The sequence below is a fragment of the Syngnathus leptorhynchus genome, chromosome 9, assembly GCF_054491065.1.
Source record: "Syngnathus leptorhynchus isolate UIUO chromosome 9, UIUO_Slep, whole genome shotgun sequence".
Lineage (NCBI taxonomy): Eukaryota > Metazoa > Chordata > Actinopteri > Syngnathiformes > Syngnathidae > Syngnathus > Syngnathus leptorhynchus.
Window position 1 is genome coordinate 14,050,373 of NC_141203.1, and position 19,120 is coordinate 14,069,492.

Consider the following 19,120-nt stretch of genomic DNA (forward strand, 5'->3'; position numbering starts at 1 on the left):
TTGCGTAACCCCGCTCGGGTGTATCTTGAGGACACGGCATTCTGGATCGAACGGGTCCGGCGCGCCGCCCCCGCACCTGGCCTGATCCTATAAATGGCCCGGGGAGCCGTGGAGTCGCCACCTCCGGTCTCGCTCACTCCTGTCAGGCCGTCATGAAGATTGCGCTCGCCACCGTCCTGTGCCTTTGCTTGGCCTCGGCCCGGGCCGACCAGTAAGTCCGTCTTTGCATTCGAAGCATTTGAAGGCTTGCCGACTTTGGCCAAGCGAAGGGAGGAAGGAAATTGTGCGTGCCAAAGATTGACTTTGTTTGACACCTCTTTCTTTTCTCCCACAGCCACGATGGCCATTCAGGTGAGTGAGCTCCAACCTGCCTTTTTTCCTTCTTCATCATCTCCAAGTTCCCCAACGTGTCCCGGGAGCTTTGTTTAGACGGGCTGGGTGGCGCGGTTCCGCTTTGTAGGCACAAATGCCTCGTCCCGACATCGCGGCTCGGCGCTAACACAAGCGTCTCTCTCTCTCTCTCTCTCTCTCTCTCTCTCTCTCTCTCTCTGATTCTCTCTCTCTCTCTCTGATTCTCTCTCTCTCTCTCTCTCTCTCTCTCTCTCTCTCTCTCTCTCTCTCTCTCTCTCTCTCTCTCTCTCTCTCTCTCTCTCTCTCTCTCTCTCTCTCTCTCTCTCTCTCGGCGTGTCGCGCAGACGCCCCGGACCGCTGTCTGGGCCTTGAGATGGACGCGGTGACGGTCAGCGAGGAGGGCATGCCTTTCTTCTTCAAAGGCCACTACCTATTCAAGGGTTTCCACGGCAAAGCGGAGCCGCTCAACGGATCTTTCCCCGAGCTGGAAGATCCCAACCACCCTCTGGACCACCTGGATGCCGCTTTCCGGATGCACTTTGAAAACGCCTCTGACCACGACCACCTCTACTTCTTTGTGGTACGCACACATGCAAGCGTGCATGCACACACGCGAGCCGCGTTTTGGAGTCGTGCCTGGCTGGCTGGCTGGCTGGCTGGCGGCCTGGCTGGCGGCCTGGCTGGCTGGCTGGCTGACGGCCTGGCTGCCCGGCGGCCTGGCTGCCCGGCTGGCTGGCTTGGGCTCAGCCTGCCTTTGTTTCTATCCAGAACGACAAAGTGTTCGCCTACTACAAGCACAAGTTGGAGGAGGGCTTCCCCAAGGCCATCTCCGAGGTCTTCCCGGGCATCCCGGACCACCTGGACGCCGCTGTGGTATGTCCCAAGCCGGACTGCGATGAGGACGAAGTCATCTTCTTCAAAGGTTGGTTCTCGCAAAGACGACACGAGCCCACCCCCCCCCTCACCACCCGCCCTCTCTCCTCCGACAGAGCACGAAATCTACCACTACCACATGGGCAACAAGGCGGTGGAACACAGAGAATTCAAGACCATGCCCAACTGCACGTCAGCCTTCCGCTACATGGAGCACTACTACTGCTTCCACGGACACCAGTTCTCCAAATTTGATCCCAAGACCGGAGAGGTCCACGGCAGATACCCCAAGGAGGCCCGCGACTTCTTCATGAAGTGCTCCAACTACAGTAAGTGGGTCAGCGCTGAGACTCGCTCGCTCGCTCAGAGGTTTCGCTTCTCTCAATGTTGTGCGTGGCAGGCGAGGAAACCGACGTGGTGGAGAGAGAGCGATGCAGCCACGTTCACCTGGATGCCATCACCTCTGACGACGCGGGCAACTTGTACGCCTTCAGAGGTGAGAGAGAGAAATGATGGAAGCGGCGCCATGACTGAGGTGACTGAGGCGGCCGGCGGCCCGGCCCTCCTTTGCCCAGGTCACCATTTCCTGCAGAGAGACGGCAACAACGACACGGTGAAGGCGGACACCATCGAAGCGTCCTTCAAAGAACTTCACAGCGAGGTGGATGCCGTCTTCTCCTACGAGGACCAGCTGTACATGATGAAGGTTGGACTCGCTCGCCGCCCGTCTCGGGACCGACAGGACCGCCGACGGTAACGTCACGGCTCATTGTGCGCAGGACGACCAAGTGTATCTGTACAAGGTCAGCGAGCCGCACACCCTCACGGAAGGTTACCCTAAAAGCGTCAAGGAGGTTCTGGGTCTGGAGGGCCCCATTGACGCCGCCTTTGTCTGCGAGAATGAGCACATTGCTCACGTTATCAAAGGTCATTTTGAAAAGCCCTTTCTTTCTTTCTTTCTTTCTTTCTTTCTTTCTTTCTTTCTTTCTTTCTTTCTTTCTTTCTTTCTTTCTTTCTTTCTTTCTTTCTTTCTTTCTTTCTTTCTTTCTTTCTTTCTTTCTTTCTTTCTTTCTTTCTTTCTCCCTCCCTCCCTCCCAATATCAGCTTTGCGCTCTGACGTCAACATCCCCATCGCCTTTGTCTTTTCAGGCGACCACATCTACGACGTGGACCTGAAGAAAATGCCTCACGAGGCCACCAACGAGCGTGCGTTGACTTTGATCACAAAGGTGGACGCCGCCATGTGCGACCCCCACGGCGTGCGCGTGATCGTCGGAAACCATTTCTACCACTTTAATAACATCCAGCTCTTTGTGGCCGGACGCGCCATCCCGGAGCAGCACCGAGTGTCCATGGACTTGTTTGGCTGCGACCACTAGTGGCCGCCCCATGGGCGACTTGGATCCAGCTTTGGACTGGCAAATGTCAGAGGCAGACAGTGTGTAATTTTCTACACCTCTGTTGTCAATAAATGTGAGCAGAAGCACTCTGCCTCTTGTCTTTGCTCCAGGTGGATGGATGGATGGATGGATGGATGGATGGATGGATGGATGCATGGATGGATGGATGCATGGATGGATGCATGGATGGATGCATGGATGGATGGATGGATGGATGGATGGATGGATGGATGGACGGACGGACGGGCTTCCACTCAACCACAGTCTCAATGTGTGTGCACGTGTGTGTGTGTGTGTGGCCAGTGTCCAAGAGCGTGGCAGGTAAATGTCAGCAGATGGTCCCAGCCGCCACCCCTATGACCGCCAAAAGTACTCCCGCTCACGTGACCTTAATGGCCCCCATCCAACTGACAGCACACCACACACACTCAAGCAGACAAAAGTTGAAGTGTGTGTGTGGCCAGTGTCCAAGAGCGTGGCAGGTAAATGTGGCTCCGCTTAGCAGATGGTCCCGGCCGCTGCCCCTATGGACCGGTGACCGCCAAAATGCCCCCCCCGTCAAATTGATAGCCCACTCACACACACTCAGTCTTTGTGTGTCTGTGAGCTCTGGTGGAATTGTATTATTTGGTGACTTTTCTTGTCAATTCATCGATTGCTGAATAAGAATTTTTGGACGGTGGAAATTTGTTCCGTTTTACAATCTCCCATTTTTAAAGGAGAAGCTGGAAACACCGCCTCCCCGCGGACGGAGGAGGTATGGCCTTTCAACACGTGAATATCTGCGACCTGTGTGTGCGCGTGTGCGTGTGCGTGTTTTGAAAGGCGTGACGTTTGTGTCAAGTATCAATCCCCGTGTCTGCTGATCCACAAACGCACGTCCATCAATTCACACACAAAATTGGATTCGTCGAGAAAAATGCACAAAAAAAACAAACAAACAAACAAACAAACAAACAAACAAACAAACAAACAAACAAACAAACAAACAAACAAACAAACAAACCAAAACTCACGTGAAAATGTCAAATGTCTTGTGGATGTGAACAAACGATAGTATAGAGAATGAAAATAACCCGCGGAGGGAGGCCACATATGACGTCGACGAGGACAGGCAGGCAGGTGGGCGGAGTCGCTCTCACACGACCAAGATGGCGGCAGGCCCAGGATGCCCCTCAGATTGAGTGGTCGCTTAATGGCCATGTACCGTCCCGTTGGTTACCGACAGGATGCGGCGCCTCTCTCTCTCTCTCTCTCTTTCTCTCTCTTTCTCTCTCGGGCCGCCCCGCAGCTCGTGTCGAGCGCCAGCCTGACGTTGTGGCTCTCATCTCGTTGCCGCCTGCCGCTCGTCGCTAGCCGCTAGCCAAGCCTTCGCTCGATTGGGCAGCAAAACAAGGTGAGCCAGGCCAGCCAGTAGTAAACACTTGACTTGACACTCACTCAGCTTCGCGCACACGATCTATGGCGAAGGTTCACTTGGGGAATGAGCGGAAGGAAGCGAAGGCCTTTGGTCGTCGGTGCGGTGCGGTGCGCCAGTGTATGCATGGATGCTAGCTGACGCCGTAGTGTTTGAATTTCTTGACACAAGACAAGCAGCAGTCAGCAAGGCTCCTTCGCGGGGGTCGCTCGTGCCCAGACCAACCCGCGATCTGTCAAATCCGCGATAGTGAAATCACCTTCTAGATTCGATTTTTTTGCTGTTATTCCTTGAGGGAAAAATCAATTGTTTACTCCATAAAATGATCCTTGCTACGCTACAGGATTTTGTCCCAAGAAGAAGGAGAAAAAGAAATCCTTGTATTTCAAAATAGAGATTTTCGTCATCGACTTCAAATAATAAAGCTACATTTTTTGAGAGTGTTAGATCATTATTTTTACTAGATGTGTGATTGATTGATTGATTGATTGATTGATTGATTTCTCAAGAAAAGGCATTGCTCAATTTGACCAAGTAGATAGATGTTTGTCATATTTTCTGTAAAAAAAATCTTCCTTAGGCAATCAGTCCTGATCTTCCAATTGCATATTTGAAATTAAAAAGCAAATTGTCCTTGAGAGAAAAAAAACCCCCGCAGCCTCATGAAAAGCATTTGACGGCTGCTTCTCTGTCGGCAGCGGCCGGCCAACCGGCCGGGCCCCAACTTACCTCGCCTCGCCTCGCCTCACCCCACCCCGGGGTGCAAAGGTCGCTCGGCTCGGCGCTCGCTTCCCCAGGCTCTGCGTGCGGCAAGTGGCCCGTCCGTCGCAACTGTCTTGTCCGGCTCGGCGGTCCTGTCCAGCTTGGCCGACGACGCGTTTGCGTGCGCCCGCCCGCCCGCCGGTGAGTGCTGCTGACAATTTCCCTCCTTCTTACTTTTTTATGGCTGACAACCTTGCTCTAGGGCTGCTCTGTTCAAAGGCAAGACGAAAGCGGTTTAAACGTTAACTCGCAGAAGAGGGCGCGGCGCGGCAGCGGAGGGCGCCGAGGGTTTCACCGCTTTGATATCAGCGCCGCAATTGAGACAAAGATTTGGGCCGACTCGTTCGAGTCGTGCCACGGTGGTGACCGACAGAGTTTAGGCTGCACCAAAGCGGTCGCCGTCATTCTGTGGATCAATCTCGCAACGGTGGCTTTTATCCTGCCGCTTCTTTCGACCGGGCCGGGGCCTTCGGGCCAACTTCCAAGGCGTAGACGTCCGTCCCGTTTCCCGGGCTCGCTCTAGACGGCGATGACGATGATGACGGCGGTGGCGGTCTTTTGTCGACAGCAAGCATGGAGTGGTCCTGGCTGCAGACCGGATGACGGGTCGCAGCACTTCCTGCCCGTGAACCTTGGGTGACGACGACCAGCGCAGACCAGCCCAGCCCCGCTCGCCCCCCTCCTCCCCGCCGTTGGCCCTCAAGCGGCGTGGCCTCTGCCCGCCGGCTCGTCGTGGCCCAGAGATGAGCTGGCTGGGCAGGTTGACGCCACGTGCCGCTGCCGCCCGCCCGGGGCGCGGCGCCGCCCCCCACGAGGCGCCCTCGTGCACCGCCGACCCCGAGACCTGCCTCATGGTCTTTGAGAACCACTGGAGACAAGTGAGTGCTTTGAAAACAAGCGGACAGCTTTTGTATTTGGATCGTTTTTGAAAAGCTTTCCTCTCAGAAAGATTCTGGTCACATTTTGTCAAAACGTGAAACGGGTCTCATTTTACTTCAGAATCAAGTGGTTACTTGACGAGACATCCTTTTTCCGACAAGACGAGGCATTTTTTAAGATGAAATGTGTTGATCTTGCTCAAGAGGAAGTCGCACTCTCTTATCGAGGCGGACCGTCTGCCGCCGCGCTGGCCCACCCACCGCACATTTGAGGCTAACGTGCAAGTCGCGCAACGATGCTTTCCTGAAAAGAAAAACGCTCATCTCGGCAATGACACGCAAATGTGTCACATGATGTGCCACATCAAATCTTTTTGGACGCAGTAAATATCGAGAGAGCAAAAAGGTTGAAGTGGAATTAAAGGTGTTGTTTTGTTTTTTTTCTTTTCAGTTGTGGCGCGTGCTGGAGCAGAGCGAGTCGTCGCGCTCCACCGACGACCTGATAGCCGTGAGGAACCACACGGACCAGATGTTCTGCCTCCTGGCCGAGGAGCGGCCCCCCACAAGCGAGGGCGACCTAGGCGGCGGCGAGGACCAAGACGGCGAGGGCCGAGGCGGCAGCGGGCCCATCCTGCAGCTGGTGATCCGCGAGCAGGTGCTGGAGCGCCTTCTCCTGTGGCACCTTGACCGCGGTCCCGACACAGACAGCCTGGGGGCGCTGCTCAAGCTCTTTGAGATGCTGGTGGGCCAATCGCGGCAAGCCTTGCTGCGTCGCCCGGCCGTCCTGCGCCCGCTGCTCAGGCTGGTCGGGGCTTGCGCGCCGCCAGACGGCGGCTGCCCCCCCGCGCTGGAGAACAGCCTGGTGCTGCTCCTCAATCAGGTGAGGGAGGGAGGGAGGGAGGGAGGGAGAGCGAGCAATCTAAGCAACGTTTGAAAGAAAAACCTGACCGTAACCTGGCCCGCCCGCCCGCAGGTGTGCGCGTGGGTGGCGCGCGAGCCGGCGCTGCTGGAGACCTTGCTGCGGGCGGCCCCGGCGCCGCGGGGCTCGGGCGACCTGCCCGTCCTCTCGCTGCTGGTGCCCTTCATCCACCGCGAGGGCGCGGTGGGCCAGCAGGCCCGCGACGCCTTGCTGCTGGTCATGGCCGCCTCCGCCTCAGACCGCGCCGTGGCGCGCTACATTGCGCACAACTCCTACTTCTGCCCCGTACGTATGTGCGTGGGTGGAAAGCGAGGCCCCCCGAACGCTCCCTAATTCGGTGGGTCGGTCGTCCGCAGGTGCTGGCGACGGGCCTGAGCGCGCTCTACTCGTCGCTGCCCCGCAAGATGGAGGCGCGCGGTGACGACTGGCACGCCCTGCGGCGCGAGGACTGGACGGCCGAGTCCTCGCTGGTGGTCTTCATGAACTCTCTGGAGTTCTGCAACGCGGTGGTGCAGGTGGCCCACCCCGCCGTGCGCTCGCAGCTGCTGGACTACCTGCACAACGGCTTTCTGGTGCCCGTGGTGGCGCCGGCCCTGTACAAGGTGCTCGCTCGCTCGCTCGCTCACGGAGACGGCGGCGGCGGCGTAGCAGCGACGGCCCCAAACTCAATTTGATTCATCCGCGCTTTGCCGGTGTGGTGTGCAGTCGTCGGTGGACGAGATGATCGCCAGCACGGCTTACCTGGACCTGTTCCTGCGCAGTGTGAGCGAGACGCCCCTGCTCAAGACCTTCCTGCGCTTCATCCTGCTGCATCGCCTGGACAACGACTCCATTCTGGACACGCTGCTGGCGCGCATCGCCAGCAACTCTAGGGTGGGTGCGCGCATGGCAAGCGTGTTTGGCGCAGGTGCTTGCTGACTGAGCGCGCGCCATCTTGTCTCGCAGCTCTGCATGGTATCCCTGAGCCTGTTCCGCACTCTGGTGTCCTTGAACTGCGAGGACATCATGCTGCAGCTAGTCCTCAGGTACGTACGCGCACGCACGGCCGGGCGACGGACGGACGGACGGACGGACGGGCCGTGACCTGGTCTGCCGGGCCCCAGGTACCTGCTCCCGTGCAGCCACGTCATGCTGAGTCAGCGGCGCGCCATCCGGGAGACCGACATGTACGGGAAGTGCGCCGACAAGTTCCTGTCGCTCATCCCCGAGTGCTGCCGGACGGCCGTGCGGGAAGAGGATCTTCCCAAAAGTGAATGTTAAGCACCTGCGTAAGTGTTTGCAGCAGAATTTGCTGAGTTTGTCTGTCCACAGTGGCCCACGACGCGGGCGGGGACTCCGGCGGCGGCGGCGGCACGCCGACCAGACCTAGCACGCCGTCCCGGTTGACCTTTTTCATCCGCCAGCAGAGCAGCGCCTCGGGCGGGCCTCCCGGTCCCGCCGACTACGAGCGGTCCGCCCCCGACAGCCCGGTACGCGGGCCGCGGCCCACCGTCGCGGCTTTAGATCGGGGCTACCTGGACTACCTGAAGGACGCCCGACGAGGCGTGGAGCTTTGTTCCTGGGCCTGCCGGGACTGGTCGGCGCCCTACGACGGCGAGAACCCCTGTGCCGGCGCCTCGCCCTCGCTGGCCGCCGCCGCCGCCGCGTACCCCGAGCGCCGCTCGGCGCGGTCCGAATGGAGCGGCTCGGAGCACGACAGCGGCGAGTGGGAGGTCACCATCGGCCAAAATAACTGTATCAGCCTCACGCCGCGCTCCAAGAAGCGCGGTTTTCAACGCCAACAGCCGCTTGCCAAACCCGTTCCTCCGCACCTCGGCCCCGCCGCCCCTTTAGCCGCTGCCCCGCCGGCGCCAGAGAATTCCCGCGAAGCCTTGGTCAACGGCGCGGCGGGGCCGAGGGAGCCCCGCCCGGATGGGGACAGAGAGCTGGAGGCCAAGAAGGTGAAGCGAGACTCAGAGCAGCGCGACGACCCCCAACAAAATGACGTCTCCGGCCAGCCCTCGGTGGAAAGCCTCATCCGGGAGCTTCTGGAAAACTCCCCCGATGACGGGGAGGCCTTCGGCGGGGAGCTGAAAGTGCTGGAGGGGAAAAGCTCGGCTCCCGACGGCACGGGAGAAAGTTCCCACGGGGTGGTCTGCAGTCCCGCTAGACCTCTGGCTCAGGGCTCCTGTCAGCCGTACACAGGTAGGAGCCTCACCTCGTGTCCCCCTCCCAAAGGTGAGCCACGTGTGACCGATGCGCGCGCGCGCGCGCGTGTAGGTCCGCTGATGGCGGCGCTGCTGGCCAAGATGGAGAACATGCCGCACAACTCGTTGTACGTCAACATCCTGCTAACGGGCGTGGTGGCGCGGCTGGCCTGCTACCCCCAACCCCTGCTGCGCTCCTTCCTGCTCAACACCAACATGGTCTTCCAGCCCAGCGTCAAGTCTCTCGTCCAGGTAAGCCGGAGGATGAGATTCCCAAAGTCCGGCCCGGCAAGAGCCGGCATTTGCAAAGTCACGCGCTCACCCCGCAGGTCCTGGGTTCCGTCAAGAGCCGTATCGAGGCCTTCGCCGCCTCCCGCGAGGACTTCCCCGCCATGCTGAGGAAGGCGCAGCAGTACCTGGTGGCGCGCGGGAAGTTGGACCGCAGCGAGCCGCCCGGCGCCGTCCCCCCTCTCCGCCGCTCGGATTCGCTAGGTGAGCGCGGCTGTCAAAGGGGCCGGCCCCGTCTCTCCCGGACTCAGCGCGTTCTTCTCTTGTGCCAGTCAAGAGTCGCAAGTCGTCCCTGAGCGAGCTGATCCTCCGCCACACCAACAGCCCCGCTCGAAGCCGCAGCGCCGCCCAGATGGCCCTGGCCCACGTGCGAGTGGGCGGCCAGACGCTGCACAGCGCTCTGTTTGGCAGCGGCGTGTCCAATCTGGAGAGGCAGGCGGAGGCGCTGCGCGTGAAGAACGCCGTCTACTGCGCCGTCATCTTCTGCGAGTTCCTCAAGGAGCTGGCCGCCCTGGCCCAGGAGCACGCCGTCGCGCTGCCCTTCGCCGCCACCGAGGCCGAGGAGTAGACCGAGGGGGAGGAGGAGCAGCGGGGGCCAGACGAGGGATTCCAAGATGCACTCGATGCGCATGGGCTTAGCCACGACCAGGGCCAGTCGCTCGCCAACACTTTTTGGTGCTAACTGCCAACAAGGCACATTCATGACCTTTGCGTCACCGAACACCTTTTCATGTTGTCAATGGACAAAGGGAAGACGAGCTTTTAAGACTTTGGTCCGTTCACGTTTGGGCACGCACACGGAGGACGAGCAACAAAAAAAGGGATTTTAGTTTGGACGCTGCGCTTGTCTCGTCTTTTATTGCCAAGTGCGGTCGGTCCAGTCCGCTCACTCCCTCATCTGGACTTTCCCCCCCCCCCCTCTCTGCCTCTGTACCACGTTTGATCAAAAGTTTCTTCCATTTTGCAACTATGCAAAAAGGTGGACATGTACGTATTGGAAGAAAAGAAAGGCAAATGGAGGAAACGTTTTGCATATTTTTGTATAATTGTCAGTGCACGCGTGTGAGGCTGCGAAACAATCTGTCAGCAAAACACTAAAGGGAATGTTTTTATTAATTTATAAAGTTTGCAGCAGGCTCCTCTTGTGCGTCTGATCTGTGATTGGCTGCCTTGGACACACATTTGCTGAGCCGGAAGCTTTGCTAGAGGGGAGGAGTCAAGCTCTGCAAAAGAGAGCTTTTGAAAGGCCCAGCACGGCCGTCTGGCACGGCACGGTACTCGGCGGCGGTCCCCATGCAGCCTGATTACGAGGACGCCGTGTCCTTCCTGGGCTCTTGGGGTCCCTTCCAGAGGCGAGTGGTCTGGCAGCTGTGCCTGGCCGCCCTCCCCTCGGGCTACAACCTGCTGTCCAGCCTCTACCTGCTGGCCACGCCGCCGCACGTCTGCCGGATCCCCGACGGCAGCCTCGGCCCCGAATGGACGCAGGTCGCCGTCCCTCTGCAGGTCAGAACCGGTTGGCCGCGTTTCTTCTGGCCTCACCTTCTGATGGTGTCCTCGATGCGAGGTTCCTCCAGACATTTTTCAGTTCCTCTAAGTGCGCAGTTGAGCTGCAAATGATTGACCAGCCGAGTGTCCGGTCCGGTCCGAACCGCTCTCCTCGCTCACTCGCCCGGGTGGAACATTAACGGGAGATGTTTGTCGCTCAGCTGGTCTCCGGACGCTTGGAGCGGAGCAGCTGCAGCCGCTTTCAGCTGAGCCTCATTCAGAACCTCAGCGCCTCCGGTCTCAGTTCAGATGCGCCGCTGTCCAACCTGCCGCAGGAAGGCTGTAAGAACGGATGGACCTTCAGCACGGAGCACTACCAGTCTACCGTGGTCACGGAGGTGAAGCGGCGAGTCGCTTGCTTGACGTTTAGCACGGCTGCCGGCTTTGATGCTGCCTCCCTCCCTCCCAGTTTGCTCTGGTGTGCGATGAGCAGTGGAAAGCGCCTCTGAGCACTCTGGCCTACTTCCTGGGCGGACTGTGCGGATGCTTCATCTCGGGCCAGCTCTCCGACAGGTAGCGCGGTCGCTCACTCTGGCCCTGCTCATCCCGGCCGGGCGTGACAAAGGGAACAAACGCTCAGCAGGGTTGGCAGGAAACCCGTTCTGCTGGCTTGCGTGGCCCTGATGAGCGTCTTCAGCAGCGTCCTGGCCGTGGCGCCATCCTGGGAGCTCTTCACCGCGCTCTTCTTCGCCATGGGCCTGGGGCAAATCGGCTGCTTCGTGGTGGTCTTTGTTCTGGGTTTGTGTCGCCCGCCCTGCCCTGCCCTACCCTACCCTACCCTGCTCTCCCCCTCGCCTACTCTTCTTTTCCAGGCTCTCAACGCAAGCTTTGGATGGCAGTCGGGCTGCCATTTGCAAATGCCTTGAGCCGTCCGTCCTTCTGTCCCTCCCTCCCATTCCGTTGTTGCGCTTTAGGTTCTGAGATTCTGACAGGTCCAACCAGAGTCCTCTTCTCCAATCTGTGTTTGCCCTTGGCTTACGTGTTGGGCATGCTGCTTTTGCCCGGGACCGCCTACCTGGTCCGGAGCTGGCGTCTCCTGGCACTGATCCTGGCACTTCCCGGTCTGGCCTGTGTTCCGCTGTGTTGGTGAGCCCGCCCCGCCCCGGCCTACCTCGGCCTGTGCTGTTCTGTGTCCATCTTCTCCGTCATGCGCGTGTTGTGCGGTAGGCTCCTTCCAGAGTCTCCTCGCTGGCTGGTGTCTCGTGGACGTCTGAGACAAGCCCAAGTGGTGTTAAGTGCAGCCGCTTTGGAGAACGGCGTGGAGGCTCCGGAGGTCATCTTCAAAAGCACCACGGTGAGCGGAGCGCCATCTGCATTTGATAGTGTCACTCAATTGAGTCCTCAACTGGGCTCTTTCACGCGAGCCTCCAGCAAGTTCTCAACTGGGCGAGTATCTTTCGCTTACTGCCCGGGACCGCTTACTGACATCCTCCGTGAGGTCTTTGCTCGGGTTTGTATTCCGCCAGGTCGGGAATCAGGCAATGGTCCGGCCGGAGTCGATGAATTTCGTGGACCTCTTGCGGACCCGAAACGTTTGTCACATGTCGCTAATCCTGTGGACGGTGTGGTGGGTATGGGTGGTTTAGCGTTCAAAGGAAACCGGTTTCTTGCTCAAAGCCGCTGCGATGTCGCGTCGCTTTCAGGTTCGCCTTGAACGTCAGCTACTTCGGCATGTCCTTCAACCTGTCCTCTCTATCCGGCAACCCTTTTGTGAACTACTTCCTGCTGGCGGCCATCGAACTTCCAGCGTACGTGGCGAGCTGGCTGGCGTCTCGTCGTCTTCCTCGCCAGCTGTCCTTTGTGGCCTTCTCGCTGCTGGGGGCGCTGGCGTTGCTCCTGGTGCAGGTCACCTTGCACGGTAAAGTAGCGAGCCCGCAGTCTCCTGGGAACAAAACCGCTCCCGACCGACCGACCGACCGCCGCCTTCCGCTCCGCCTGTAGCTCATCCGGTCCTGACCCTGTCGCTGGCCTTGCTGGGCAAGTTTGGCGTTCTGGCCGGCCTGAGCGTTTTGTACACGTACAGCGGAGAACTGTACCCCACGGTCATCCGGAATACAGCCTTGTCCTCCTGCGCCACCTTCTCACGACTCGGATCGGCGGTGTCGCCCTACATCCTCCAACTGGGTCGGTTCTATCTTCATTCGTTTGGGATTTCAAATCTTCACTAGAGTCTTTTCATTGGGGTCTTTATTCACATCTTTGAGGGTTTTCCATGAGGGTTTCCCTGGTGGTACAAGTTCTATGATGCCACTGCTTAGATGTCATGTGAAATGTGTGTGTGTGTCAGGAGCGTGCTACGAGTTGTTGCCGTGGATCCTGGTGGGTTCCTTGTCTGTGTTTGGTGTTGTGCTCAGTCTCTTTCTGCCCGAGACCTTCACACAGCCACTGCCTGACACCATTCAACAGATGGCCACCATGCGCAAGTATAATTTATCATCAGCAGCATCATCAGTACTGAGTACTGTAATGCTGCTCTCTTCTTCTCAGATGGCCATGCTCATCCTGTGCTGCAAGGCATGATGGGAAACCCTCTGAAGACAATCCTGGACCAGAGGTCATGTGGACAACTCGCTTTTAATACGCGCACACATGCACCCACGCTTGAAGAACTTTAGTCTTCAGCTTGATATTTCCGTTTTCTCAGTTTGTTCACGAGATCGAGACAAAACGCGCATTCACGGACACAAGAAAGATTCAATGAAAAGAAAAAAAACAACAACCAGTGAGTTAATTTGAGATGAACGTTCATCCCTTTGTGCTCCACTTGTCCTGTCACCATCATAACATTCCTGATGTCAAATGAGGATGTTCACTGTGTCATGTGCTTTTCCGTAAACTGGATGTTCGTAGCTAGAGAACAATCAAAATGAATTCATCAAAATTGGAGGTGTTTTGTTTTCGATGGATCGACGCAAAAAGTGCAAGTTTCCGATTGTACGTGAACGTGCTTTTCAATGCTCCCGCCCCTGAATATGTGACTTCCCTTAGTGAAAGGATTGTTCTTCAAAATAAGACAACATACGTTGACATCATACAAAAATGTTGTTGACAGAGAGACACGACGCATCCGGTCAGGTCAGATACCTGAAGCCAATCCAAAAGCTTTTGTTGTTAAGGAAGTTGGAGCGGAAACGCTGTCTGCCTTGGAGCAGCACTGCGCATGCGCGGAGCGCCACCCGTGTGTGCCTGGCCTCCACTCCAGTTAGCAAGCAAGTCACCCACCACTCGGGCGGGAAGCGTCGCTCTGCCCGATGGAAAAGCACTAAATAGCCGCCCGCCGGAGCCCGTTGGAAACTCACGCAAGACTTGGCGGTGCCCCAGAATGCAAAAAGCTTGACTGAAAGGTAGGAAAAGTCCGTAGTTTGGCTTAGAGTCGTTGGCGAACTGATCGATCGCAGAGTTATTGCTCGGAAGACTCGGGAGTCAATGTAGGTCATTGTGTCTGTGGGCCGGCCGAAAAACCAGATGAGGGAGGAGGATGAGGTGGATGAGGATGAGCATAAGGATGAGCATAAGGATGAGGACGATGAAGCTGAGCTGAGGTCGGGTGGGGTGGGGTGGGGGAGCCGCCGCCGCCACCGCCGCACATCTGGGACTTGATCAGGACCTCCAAAATCGATCTGACAGGAAATCACGTCCGATCAGCCTTTCCAGGGTCAAAGTGTGTGCGTGAATTTTGTTCCCACGTGCTAAGAAAACGTGATAAGTTGGACTGTTGCCATTGGCGTTCGTTACCTTCCTTGCTTGGCGATAGGCCGCATTTCAAAACGTAAACGTCGTAAGCGGTCAATGTTATCGTCGCAGGATCACAAATACTTCCATCACTGTGCAACCTCACATGCCTATTTGGTCTTACTATTATGCACAACCTTTAAATATATATACCGTAGTAATGCACATTTAGTTCATGCCCCCCCCCATAAATGAGTGACTGGCGAAATATAGTATGGAAAGCGCAAATATGGCAAAGAGAACCCGCTCAAATTGTCCCACCTCACATATTATTGCAATTTTCCGCCACGTTTGATCGAGTAAATATTCTGGCGATGAATCATTGCGGTAGCTGCCGATGATCATAGGGTGGCCCAGCTCCGCTTGCGGAAGGGAGGGAGGGAGGGAGGGAGACGCGGTCCAAGTCAACATTTGCTTCAGCGCTGACATGACAGGGAGCGTTGTTGCTCTTGTGCTGTGTCATCAGGTTAGCGTGATGGAAGCTAGCAGCATCATCGATGTGCTCAACAAGAAGCTGGCCTTCCTCTCAGGTACGTACGTACGTACGTACGTACGTACGTACATACGTGCGCGCGCGCACGTACGTACGTACATACGTGCGCGCGCGCACTCGCACTTATCTGTATGAGTAACGCGCGTGTGCGCTTGCGCTTTGAGGCGGGAAAGATCGTCGCAGCGGTCTGATCCTCAGCATCCCGCTGGGCTGCGACCAGACCAGCTTGGACGAGCTCAGCGACACGCTGGACTATCTGCTTGGAATTCCCAGGTACGCACGTATCGGCGGGCGCTAACGCTCGCACCCTCATTTATCATTTCTTGTGAGTTGGAGGTTAGCGAGTGTTTTTCAAGCGCAAGCTAATCGTTCCCAAGCACTCGCCTAAGAATGTACACTCGATTGCGCTTCCAGCGAGAAGTGCAAGGCACGAGGCTTCACCGTCATCGTGGACGGACGGCGCTCGCAGTGGAACACGGTCAAGACGGTGGTGCTCATGCTGCAGGTACGTGCCGTGCCGCCTGGCGAGCTAGCCGGCTGGCTGCTGCGGCTAACCGCCGCGAACTAATCAACTCCCCCAGAACGTGATCCCGGCCGAGGTCTCGCTGGTGTGCGTGGTCAAGCCCGACGAGTTTTGGGACAAGAAGGTCACGCACTTCTGCTTCTGGAAGGAGAAGGACCGACTGGGCTTCGAGGTGGGACAAAAACAGGCGCCGAGGTCTTAAGCGGACGGCTCGCACAGTCGTCCGAAACTCTCGCTGCGTCTTTCCCCGACAGGTGATCCTGGTTTCGGCCAATAAGCTGACTCGCTACATCGAGCCCTCGCAGCTGACCCGCGACTTCGGAGGGACTTTGGACTACGACCACGGCGACTGGCTCGGCAAGAGACTGGTGGCCCCCCGCCGCCTGATCATCACAAATGCGTGCGCTGGAGTTAGCGTGGCAACTCAACTCAAGCTCCTTTCTGCCTGCCTGCCTGCCTGCCTGTCTGCCAGGTCTTTGAGAAGTTCACCAAGGAGTCCACCTCGCTGCTAGACCAGCTGTCCATCATCAACGACAGCGACAAGAGCGCCCCCCTAGACAAGTACGCAGTCGCGCGCACGCGAGCGACTGCGCCCCACTAATGCGTCTGTGTGTATGTGCGCAGGTCAGCTGACGTCCTCCTCCCGTCATTTGACCCGGAGACGGTTCTCCAGACGGGTGAAGAGCGTTTCTCTCTCTCTTTCTGTCATTTGCCGCGGTCCTCCTTGGTGTCGGAGTGAAACACAAGGGCGCTTTCTGCCGCGTAGGTCACGAGTTGCTGTCCGAACTGCAGCAGCGGCGCTTTGACGTGTCCGAGGGTGGAGGAGGGCAAGGAGGTGGGTGGGGAAGCTCACGCTGACGAGCTCACCGTGTGCAGCGCGTCGGCTCTCAGCTACGCAGGCTCGACAATGACTTTTTGCGTCGGCTCTGAGCTACGCAGGCTCGACAATGACTTTTTGCGTCCGGCTCGCCCGCCGTGCCCCGCTTTGCCCACAGCGCCGGCCTGGCGTCCGATGGAGGAGGAGCTTCTGGCTCAGCCTCAGGTGGTGAAGCTTCTGGACTCGCTGAGGGAGAAGTACACGCGCTACCAGGAAGTCTGCCGCCAGCGCAGCAAGCGCTCGCAGATACACGACGTGCACGCCAAAGTCATGCAGGTGAGCACGAAATGAAAGTCAAGGGAAAAGATGAAACCCAAACGTGACAGTCAAGGGAAAGCGTGCAAGGCAAATGGCAACGCAAGCGTGTGTGTGTGTGTGTGTGTGTGCGCGCGTGCATGCGTGCAAGGTGGTGACATGGCTGCAGGGTCCGGGCTCGGAGCTGCTAAAGACTCACCGGGCCATCGGCGACTCCATGCGGGCGGCGCAGGCGCTGCAGCAGAAGCACGAGGAGATCGAGAGCCAGCACAGCGTACGTACGGCCGCACGCGAGCGCGTCAGAGTGCGACCGCATAATACGCGCCATAATGCCCCCCCCCCCAGGAATGGTTTGCCGTGTACGTGGAGCTGAACCAGCAGATCGCCGTCCTCCTCGGCGGCGGCGGCGACGAGGACGACGAGGAGGCCGGCGAGCTGAAGGCGCTGCAGCGGCAGCTGAGCGACGTGTGCTACCAGCAGGCGGCGCAGCTGGAGACTCGGCAGAACGTCCTGGAGGCCGCGCACGCCTTCCACGCCGCCGCGCAGGAGGTCGCTAGCTGGCTTTAGTCTTTGGGGAGGCTTCAGCTCAGATCGCTGACGTGGCTTCCGTGTCGCTGTCGTTAGCTGTCGCAGCAGCTGGACGCCCTCCTGGGCACGCTCTGCGCCGACGTGACCCCGGCGGACGGCTCGCAGATCCAACACAGCCTCAAGCTGCTGGAGGAGAAGCTGCGCAGCGTCGGTACGTACGTGGGCGGAGGGCTCACCGCCATGCTGCTTTAACCCGTCCCGTGGACTCCTCCCTCCCTCCCTCCCTCCCCTCTGAGCAGAAGTGGGGCTGACGTCGCTGCGTCAGAAGGGGGCGCTGCTGCTGGAGCGCACCTGCGCCGACGAGGGCGAGGCGGCAGATGAGCAGAGGGACAACGTGCGGCAGATCCGCGACGTCATGGACGACATGCAAATGAGGAAACAGAGGTGAGCGCTGACGTGCTAGCGGAGGTGATGCGGTGCTCGTCAATTAGCAAATGGGCCAGCCCTCATCTGAAACCCAAATGGTGACCGCAAAAAAAAGTGACGTGCTCATCGGTGTAGGTGCGAGGACATGGTGGACGTGCGGCGTCTGAAGATGCTACAGATGGTTCAGCTGTTCAAATGCGAAGAAGACGCCTCACAGGTGAGACCCGAGAGCGCGGCGCTGCCTCGACTGTGCGTGCGATGACGTGCGTGCGTGCGTGCGCCCGCCCGCGCAGGCTGTGGATTGGCTGTGTGAGCTGCTGGACGCTCTGCTGAAGACACACGTGCGACTCGGGGACGACGCCCGCGACACCAAAGCCTTGATGGACAAACACAGGAAGTTTGTGGACGTGGCGCAGGTCAGACGGCGCGAGCGAATGGTGCGTGTGATTCCGAGGCTGAGGTGTGCGCACGCGTGTGCCTCGCCTCGCAGAGCACCTACGACTACGGACGCCAGCTGCTGCAGGCCACGGTGGTGCTGTGCCAGTCGCTGCGCTGCGCCGCCCGCTCCTCCGGCGACACGCTGCCCCGACTCAACCGCGTGTGGAAGCAGTTTGCCGTCAGCGCCGACGAACGACAGCATCGGCTGCAGCTCGCCCTGGCCTTCCACCGGCGCGCCGACGCGGTCAGCAAATGAAAAGCTGCTGCTGCTGCTTTCTTGCCGTCCGTCTTTGCTCCAATACTCACCCAAATGGTTTCAGGTGTTGGAGGACGAGCGCGCCGAGGCCGAGTCTCTGGACGAGGTGGACGCTTCAGCCAAAGCTCTGCTGGACAGACTCGGCATGGCCGTCATCTTCCCCGATGGGTTGGTCGCACGCACGCACGCACGCACGCACGCAAACGTAGCTAAGGCCCACTTGGTGCGCGCCGTTTGCATGTGTCCCTTTTCCAAGGTTTTCTGAGCTTGGAAAGCAAATTTCACTGGGAAACGCTGCAAAAGTAACACCGAAGCCCAAATTCAAACATCTCGCAAAGTGGATTTGAAAGCGCGACGGAAACGCCGACTCGCACGCGCTCACCCAGTGCGCGTGTGCTTGCGTTAGGAGCGAGCAACGTTTCGGCAGCTCGGGCAGCGACGCGGCGGCCGAGCGGGTGCGAGAGCGCCTCCTGCTGGTGGAGGAGCGGCGGCTGCAGCTTCAGGAGGCGGAGATGGGCGGCGAGCCCCGCCCGCACGACGAGTCGCTTCACGCCGCCCTCGACGTCATCGGCGAGGAGCCGGGAGAGAGGGAGGCTGAGGAGAGAGAGGAGCAAGAGGAACAAGAGGAGGCGGACTCCCGGGAGGAGGACATGCTCCAATGCTGAGAGAATTGTTGGCTGGCCCTACCTACCTACCTACCTACCTACCTACCTGCCTGCCTGCCTGCCTGCCTGCCTTTTTTTCTAACATAACGTGGGGATTGGAGACATTTTTCCCAGCATGCTCCTGGTTCCCTGCCCCCACCCTACGTGTGCTCGCCAAAACAAAATAATTTATTTCACATTTTGTTTTTTTCCAAGAAAACGCTTCCACCATCCGTGCGTGTCTCCTCTCCCCAATGAAATGTCCATGACATCGTCCAAATAAACTTTTTCAAGTTTCAAACTCCTATTTTCTGACGATACTCACTTTG

General features: G+C 58.3%; 4 protein-coding genes across 5 annotated transcripts; all 4 read left to right on the top strand.

Moving 5' to 3' along the window:
* The first annotated feature begins 81 nt into the window (after nt 1-81).
* Nucleotides 82-2,710, top strand: hpxa (hemopexin a). Its single transcript, XM_085920383.1, has 9 exons — nt 82-211; nt 335-351; nt 696-931; nt 1,120-1,273; nt 1,341-1,553; nt 1,625-1,720; nt 1,800-1,930; nt 2,004-2,151; nt 2,374-2,710. The coding sequence occupies exons 1-9, from the start codon at nt 153-155 to the stop codon at nt 2,601-2,603; spliced, it is 1,284 nt and encodes a 427-aa protein (XP_085776509.1). The 5' UTR covers nt 82-152; the 3' UTR covers nt 2,604-2,710.
* Nucleotides 2,711-3,738: 1,028 nt separating this feature from the next.
* On the top strand, nt 3,739-10,211 carry fhip1b (FHF complex subunit HOOK interacting protein 1B). Of its 2 annotated transcripts, XM_085920201.1 has the most exons (13): nt 3,739-4,020; nt 4,740-4,944; nt 5,372-5,681; nt 6,133-6,561; nt 6,655-6,885; nt 6,957-7,202; nt 7,306-7,473; nt 7,546-7,625; nt 7,704-7,849; nt 7,912-8,784; nt 8,860-9,038; nt 9,116-9,278; nt 9,347-10,211. In XM_085920201.1, exons 3-13 carry the CDS (start codon nt 5,547-5,549, stop codon nt 9,640-9,642), a joined length of 2,946 nt encoding a protein of 981 aa, XP_085776327.1. In that variant the 5' UTR covers nt 3,739-4,020; nt 4,740-4,944; nt 5,372-5,546; the 3' UTR covers nt 9,643-10,211. The 2 variants fall into 2 exon arrangements, with proteins under 2 accessions (XP_085776327.1, XP_085776328.1); XM_085920202.1 differs by lacking the exon at nt 4,740-4,944.
* Nucleotides 10,212-10,345: 134 nt separating this feature from the next.
* On the top strand, nt 10,346-13,553 carry LOC147051455 (solute carrier family 22 member 4-like). The gene is made up of 11 exons (XM_085920204.1): nt 10,346-10,577; nt 10,781-10,957; nt 11,029-11,132; nt 11,203-11,357; nt 11,534-11,705; nt 11,787-11,913; nt 12,086-12,186; nt 12,263-12,477; nt 12,561-12,743; nt 12,907-13,042; nt 13,107-13,553. Exons 1-11 carry the CDS (start codon nt 10,368-10,370, stop codon nt 13,195-13,197), a joined length of 1,671 nt encoding a protein of 556 aa, XP_085776330.1. The 5' UTR covers nt 10,346-10,367; the 3' UTR covers nt 13,198-13,553.
* Nucleotides 13,554-13,785: 232 nt separating this feature from the next.
* sestd1 (SEC14 and spectrin domains 1) lies at nt 13,786-19,092 on the top strand. Its single transcript, XM_085920203.1, has 19 exons — nt 13,786-13,963; nt 14,818-14,881; nt 15,009-15,117; nt 15,259-15,349; nt 15,426-15,539; nt 15,622-15,735; nt 15,840-15,928; nt 15,992-16,044; nt 16,134-16,202; nt 16,363-16,520; nt 16,651-16,773; nt 16,845-17,048; nt 17,124-17,238; nt 17,327-17,471; nt 17,589-17,670; nt 17,747-17,869; nt 17,944-18,135; nt 18,212-18,315; nt 18,554-19,092. Exons 2-19 carry the CDS (start codon nt 14,827-14,829, stop codon nt 18,810-18,812), a joined length of 2,199 nt encoding a protein of 732 aa, XP_085776329.1. The 5' UTR covers nt 13,786-13,963; nt 14,818-14,826; the 3' UTR covers nt 18,813-19,092.
* Nucleotides 19,093-19,120: the final 28 nt, after the last annotated feature.

What these genes read in the sequence shown, in the direction of transcription:
- fhip1b (XM_085920201.1), top strand. Translation starts at nt 5,547, where the DNA reads ATGAGCTGGCTGGGCAGGTTGACGCCACGTGCCGCTGCCGCCCGCCCG. An exon ending in ACAACTCCTACTTCTGCCCC is followed by an intron (nt 6,886 to 6,956) that starts GTACGTATGTGC and finishes GGTCGTCCGCAG; the next exon opens with GTGCTGGCGACGGGCCTGAG. An exon ending in CCGCCGCTCGGATTCGCTAG is followed by an intron (nt 9,279 to 9,346) that starts GTGAGCGCGGCT and finishes CTCTTGTGCCAG; the next exon opens with TCAAGAGTCGCAAGTCGTCC.
- hpxa (XM_085920383.1), top strand. Translation starts at nt 153, where the DNA reads ATGAAGATTGCGCTCGCCACCGTCCTGTGCCTTTGCTTGGCCTCGGCC. An exon ending in CATGAAGTGCTCCAACTACA is followed by an intron (nt 1,554 to 1,624) that starts GTAAGTGGGTCA and finishes TGTGCGTGGCAG; the next exon opens with GCGAGGAAACCGACGTGGTG. An exon ending in CAACTTGTACGCCTTCAGAG is followed by an intron (nt 1,721 to 1,799) that starts GTGAGAGAGAGA and finishes TCCTTTGCCCAG; the next exon opens with GTCACCATTTCCTGCAGAGA.
- sestd1 (XM_085920203.1), top strand. Translation starts at nt 14,827, where the DNA reads ATGGAAGCTAGCAGCATCATCGATGTGCTCAACAAGAAGCTGGCCTTC. An exon ending in TGCACGCCAAAGTCATGCAG is followed by an intron (nt 16,521 to 16,650) that starts GTGAGCACGAAA and finishes CATGCGTGCAAG; the next exon opens with GTGGTGACATGGCTGCAGGG. An exon ending in AGTTTGTGGACGTGGCGCAG is followed by an intron (nt 17,870 to 17,943) that starts GTCAGACGGCGC and finishes CTCGCCTCGCAG; the next exon opens with AGCACCTACGACTACGGACG.
- LOC147051455 (XM_085920204.1), top strand. Translation starts at nt 10,368, where the DNA reads ATGCAGCCTGATTACGAGGACGCCGTGTCCTTCCTGGGCTCTTGGGGT. An exon ending in TCATCTTCAAAAGCACCACG is followed by an intron (nt 11,914 to 12,085) that starts GTGAGCGGAGCG and finishes GTATTCCGCCAG; the next exon opens with GTCGGGAATCAGGCAATGGT. An exon ending in GCCCTACATCCTCCAACTGG is followed by an intron (nt 12,744 to 12,906) that starts GTCGGTTCTATC and finishes TGTGTGTGTCAG; the next exon opens with GAGCGTGCTACGAGTTGTTG.